This window comes from Alosa sapidissima, chromosome 1 (assembly GCF_018492685.1).
Source record: "Alosa sapidissima isolate fAloSap1 chromosome 1, fAloSap1.pri, whole genome shotgun sequence".
Classification (NCBI taxonomy): Eukaryota; Metazoa; Chordata; class Actinopteri; order Clupeiformes; family Clupeidae; genus Alosa; species Alosa sapidissima.
The window spans coordinates 27727036-27733273 of record NC_055957.1 but is presented as its reverse complement, the minus strand read 5'-3'; the positions used below and the strand labels follow the sequence as shown (position 1 = coordinate 27733273).

At 41.4% G+C, this 6238-nt stretch overlaps 1 protein-coding gene across 1 annotated transcript; it reads left to right on the top strand.

Moving 5' to 3' along the window:
* Positions 1–2702: 2702 nt before the first annotated feature.
* Positions 2703–5051, top strand: neurod6b (neuronal differentiation 6b). The gene is made up of 2 exons (XM_042056360.1): positions 2703–2833; positions 3142–5051. The coding sequence occupies exon 2, from the start codon at positions 3146–3148 to the stop codon at positions 4133–4135; it is 990 nt and encodes a 329-aa protein (XP_041912294.1). The 5' UTR covers positions 2703–2833; positions 3142–3145; the 3' UTR covers positions 4136–5051.
* Positions 5052–6238: the final 1187 nt, after the last annotated feature.

Below are 6238 nucleotides of genomic sequence, written 5' to 3'. Positions count from 1 at the left end.
ACAGGTACACACACACACACACACACACACACACACACACACACACACACACACACACACTATGAAATGTTAAAACTTAAAATGGTTGAATTTAATTTACATCTTTTTGCCCTTTGAAAATACTATTAAAATTCAACATAGCAATAAAGATGAAAAACATGACAGATAAATATCCTGAGAAGGTCGCAAATTTGCAAATAGTAAAATGTGATTACAGTAATAGCAGTTTCTCATAATCCGAAACCATATTTTGATGTTCAGCTTCCATATATCCAACACACATGTATTCATTAGGTCTAGCTCGAGGTAGTAATTATCTCTACGGTGATTAAGCTACCATTTAAATACTGTGTAAGACCTATTCACAGTGCTCATTCCATTAAACTTACACAAAGACACTACTCATCAATACAACACAAGCCAATTAGGCCAGCTTCCTATCGTGGGAGAGGAGGGTGCCATATTTTAAGTGAAATGTGTTACAGGGGTGTGTGTGTGTGTGTGTGTGTGTGTGTGTGTACGTGAGTGTGTGTGTGTGTGTGTGTGTGTGTGTGTGTGTGTGTGTGTGTGTGTGTGCAAATGAGACAAGGTAAACTCAGAGTGTGAGCATATGCATCAGGAGAGGTGTCAGGAGGAGGTTCGATTCCATTGAGGTGGCATGAGAGAAACAGTGCTGTAATCACACCTTCAGAACCATATATTTATCCCTCCTCTCTCGCTCTCCATCTCTCTCTCCATCTTTTCTTTTCTCTCTAACTCTCTAGCTCTCTTAATCTATTAGTATAACTGTATCTGTATAATAGACTCTCTCTCTCTCTCTGTCTCTATCTTTCTCCCTCCCACTCTCCTGTTCTCCCCCCCCCTTCCTCTCCCTGATGCATCGCTGGTTGCTGGTCTCTCCTGGCGACATGGAGCCAGTCATTGAGGTCGTTTGACTCCCTACGGGTGTCGGCTGATCACCCACTCCACGCTCACCTGACGCAGGTGGCATGTCAGCTGACCTGAGACGCTCCATGTCCTCTTGTCTTGTCTCTTCCGTGGTGCGGAGGCCCTGTGCTTCATTAGCGGCTCCTCTCCACACCTCCACCCCTAAAAGCTGATAATGTGATAATTAAAACAACTGATGACACGGAGCTCTTGCCCACACCTCAACACAAAATGTGTTTCATCTTCAGCCTGGTTGTAATGGTGGTGGTTGTGGGGGGGGGGTGTGCTTGCTATAGGGAAATGACAGTCATCCGTCAACCTTGGTGTCACCCCCCCTCCCCAACACACACACACACACACACACACACACACACACACAGGTGAACCAAGCACAGCTCTCTGGGCTGCGGCATCCAGAGAGCCAGAAGACGGAGTAACAGCACAGTCACACTTTCAGGTGCCCTTTTAAAACTGTTGCTTGATCAGTTTGTGATTTTGTGTGTGTGTGGGTGCGAGAGAGAGAGAGCGAGAGAGAGAAAGAGAGAGAGAGAGAGTATAAGGGAATCCATGTCTTTATATCCTGGTATGTGTACCTGATTTGGGAGGTGAGAACTGTACCTTTCTCTCTCTTTTGGGCCCTCTCTTCCTTTCTCAACCACACAATGATTTATTACCTGAAAAGACCAGAGAACTAATTAGTGGAGTAATTAATTAATCCAAATTTGCATATTTGCATTTGCAATTAGTGCAGTCAACTGATTAGTCTGAAATGGGGAGTTTGACTCATCAGATGCTAGAGTGTGCACTGGACCAGAACCTACCAGCTGAGACATTTTAGTGGGGCAGGCTGTGTGTGTGTAAGTGTGTGTGTGTGTGTGTGTGTGTGTGTGTGTGTGTGTGTGTGTGTGTGTGTGTGTGTGTGTGTGTGTGTGTGAGAGAGAGAGAGAGAGAGAGAGAGAGAGGGGGGGTCTGTGGGATGTGTAGAGGAGCGGGTCAGTGTATGGAAGAGTGTGTCAAGGAAAGTCAAGGATGAGTGAAAAAAGTGAAAAGTCAAGGATATACACAGTGACATACTGTCATTAGGTCAATACTGGAAAGATTGATGCAGGCATTCATGCCACTGACTAGAAAATTCTAAAGCTCTTCAGCATCTTCACATGATCCTAACAGCACATAGTCTGTCTCTCTCTAATGTGTCGTTTTTTTTTTATCAAATGCTCCTTGCAACTTTGCCTTAGAACTTTTATTAAGCAGGATCTCTTTAAATTACTTCTGAGAGTCCTTGTATTTGCTTACATAGCCTTAACTCAATCATAGTTTGTGAAGTATACATATTCAGTACTATCATACGCATTATACACGACAGAGGAGGATTTTTATTTGGTATTTTTGCTGCCTGTTTGAATTTTAACAGAATTGTCCTTGCCTTATCTATCGTTGCCTTGAACCTTGAACTTCTTTGTTCTCATTTGTTTTAAGAAGCAGCTTAAATACAAACAAATAAAAAATACTCCCGATTCTTTGTGGTGATGGAGATGCAGATGAATTGAGCATTAATCTTTTTTTTCCTTAAGTCTGAATTTTTGGGGATGGGAAATGAAAGGCTCCCAATGCCCATTACCAGAGATGCCAGATGAGCTGTGCGGGATGCAGCTCCCTGGAGACCGCGCCACGTGATCAGTGCTGCCACAAGACGTCAGTGGCAGATGGCATGGGTACCCGCTCTGGCAGTTGGCATGAGTGTCATTTCTCAGTGAGAGAGAGAGAGAGGGAGAGAGAGAGAGAGAGAGAGAGAGAGAGAGTCTGACAGTCCTGCTCAGTGCACAAACGAGGTTGGTGAAAACAAGGAAGGTTTGAGCATACAAGGCAGGTGTTACCAGGATATCCAGACAAGGAGAACTCAAAGGTAAAGCATGTTTATCTGTTTTTCTTGCTTCTCTGCTGAACTGTGGTGCATTTATACATGCAGTACATACAGAGACATTCCTATGTTGCTGTAAAATAAAGGATTAATGCAATGGAGTTACATTACAATTTAAGAGTTGCAGTACCTATACTACTGTGGCTGCAATTAGTAAAATATAGAAAGCTGGGTGCAGTAATAGGCTTCTGCAGGCCCATAGCCCCTGTAGCGCACAGACTCATGTGATGACTTGCAGACAACTATGATGCCGCTCATGTTTATTTTTCTCTATCGGTGTTATTGTTCTACAGGGACATGTTGACGTTACCGTTCGAAGAGAACGACATGATGTGCGAGCCTCCTTTTGGTGCCAGTTTTCCTCGTGAGAATATTGGTGAGCAACGGAAGCAAGACATCTCTCATCCCGCACCCGACGATACGTCCGAGACAAAAGAGACAGAGGACGACAACTCGGAGAGAGATGAGGACGAAAGAGACGCCTGTAACGACGAAAACGGACAACATAAACGGAGAGGCCCCCGGAGAAAGAGTGGAGTTCGCGTGGAAAGGGTCAAAATGCGGCGTCAGGAAGCCAATGCGCGGGAACGCAGTCGCATGCATGGCTTGAACGACGCACTGGAGAGCCTGCGCAAAGTTGTCCCCTGCTACTCCAAAACCCAGAAACTGTCTAAAATCGAGACACTGAGACTGGCGAAGAACTACATTTGGGCCCTGTCGGAGACATTGAGTGCCGGTAAAAGACCAGATTTGCTTTCCTTTGTCCAGACACTGTGCAAGGGATTGTCGCAGCCGACCACCAATTTAGTGGCAGGTTGTCTGCAGCTCAACGCCCGAAATTTCCTCACGGATCACAACGGAGATGTGGCCTTCTCTGGCAGGCCTGCATATGACGTGATGTACCCTTACCAGTCCTCGGACATGGGCACGCCCACTGGCCACAGCACCGGCACCATAGACAGCACCAAAACATTCCGACCCTATAACTACCAAGGCGCGTATGAGTCCTATTATGAGGGCGCGTCTCCGGAGGGCAGTAGTCCACAATTCGAGAGTCCGCTCAGCCCTGCGATGAACTTTAACGGCATATTTTCACTAAAGCACGAAGAACCCGCTGAGTATGGTAAGAATAGCCACTACGGAATGCGGTACTGTGGAGTGCCGACTCGAGGGGCACTCGCCCAGAACTCCATGTACAGAATGTCCCCTGACAATCATTTCCCTTACGACCTGCATCTGCGCAGTCAGTCCATCCAAGACGAAATAAATGCGCCTTTTCATAATTAATAGGCAAGTTAAAAGGTTCCAATTCCCTTTTGACTGTTAATTACTGACTGCACATTTAATGCACTGAAGATAAAATCTGTTTTATTCGGGCTTGTTCACAGTTAATTGCTTACTATATGTATTTATTTAATTCCCAATTAATTGGGCCGTTTACAATAATTTAGGTTAATTATTTTCATTTCAGATTTTGTATGACAAGGTTTGAATTGTATTTATTCAATGTATGAAATAAATGCAAAGTCTGTGCAATCAAATGTAATGATGCAATCAGTGTTTTTGTAGTAAATGCTGCTTTTGATTTTAAAGATGTTGAAATAAATTCATCGTAAGGGAGAAATAATCTATGCAACCATGCATTGGTATTAACTGACACCAACAAAACGAAATTTTTGTGAGAACAATATCCTACTGTAAAGTTCCAATGGCACGTCGCATTACTATTTTAAGAGGTGAAAACATCTTGAACATCTATTGATTCAAAAGTAAACCGACTGACAAATCACATTAGTGAGATATCCACTTTCAGGCAGAATTTAACACGATTGAAGTCTAACAGATGGGATGATCTGGCATGAAATTCAGTAGGCTAAACATATAGCCTATTGGCTTATTGTAGATTAACTGGATTTCAGAAATAAATGCAGTTTTTCGTATTCTGCTGTATGCCTTGTATTTTGAAATCATTACAAGTGCAGGGGTAAATATAAAAATACAGAATTGTCTGCTGCTGAAGGCTGTTTGTTTTGTACACAATCTCAAAAAAAATATTAATATTCGTTATTGATTATGGTTGACTATGTAAATAGCCTATTAAAATCATGTACAAATCAACATTGTGATGTTTTTACCCTGCCTGTATAAAATGTCACCTGTTGTATACTTGTATTATTGGCATATGTTTACAGTTTTACTAATTGTGTTTCTTATACCTTTTTATTGATTAATTTACTCATTAATTAATTAATTCGATATAGGCTAGTTGTTGTTTACGGTCTTCTTCTTCTTCTTCTTCTTCTTCTTCCTTTTCTTCTTCTTTTTCTAATTTTGCTGATGACCCTGTCTATTACAGGACATCTGTAATGTGCTGAACTTCTTACTTATTTATTTATTTATTTATTTATTTATCAAAAGAGTAAGTGTCTATTTCAAATAAAAAACGGAACCAAGAGTCTTACCTATAATGTACATATTTTTAAAAGAACAGTGTGACATTTGGTAACTTGGTAAATTAATTAGGCTACATTTTGTTTTACATGTAGCCTAAAGTTCACATAGTTTAATCATCTTGCGTGTAGCCTATGACATTTTATTTGTGGAAGTAAACCGACTACAGCCTATAGCCTGTAATTGTACATAAATGTACACAATTGTACACAAATGTACATATGTTTCCATATAGGCCACCTCGATTTCATGTTTAGTTTAAATACAGTTTAGTTAGTCTAAGTTGTTCGATCAGCTGAAAAAGAAAAAAGCTCTACCAAGTCAGGATAACCCTATAATACATTTGTTTTCAAAATGATCTGATACGATCTGGTGCATAAAGAAGTTTGCGAAATTTAACATTACAGTTGTTGCAAAAACACGAAAACAAGTAGGCCTAATCGCATATCGGATCTCCATAATTATTTTGACGTTATCTAAAACAATTGGCAATAGTGTGTTACATTTCAAGACTGATACAGTGGGATACATAGCACTGTTAATTAGCTAGAGCAAAGGTCCAGTATAACAGCTTTGTTTCAAGTGTTTTAAAAGTCGACTGTTACTGTATATAACTGCATTATATCCATAATCTATGTCGCGACCTGGTCTTTCAATGCATGGAAAGAATAACTGGACATCGGTCAGAAAGACTTGCCATTTGCTCTGTTTTCTGCATTGAGCCAACACACGACTTATGTATAAATAGCCCAGGCTATCTATTACTGCCCTTGCTTTAAAGACCCAAAAACTGAGCAAAATGACTGGGCCTACAGCACTTTGATGCAGTGACATTTCGGATTTGAAAGTAGCAGAAACATCGCAGGTAGATTTGAAAAAAGTTTTTTTTCAGCAGCATTTTACATCCAAGGACATTTGCCTTCGAACATTCGAACAAGG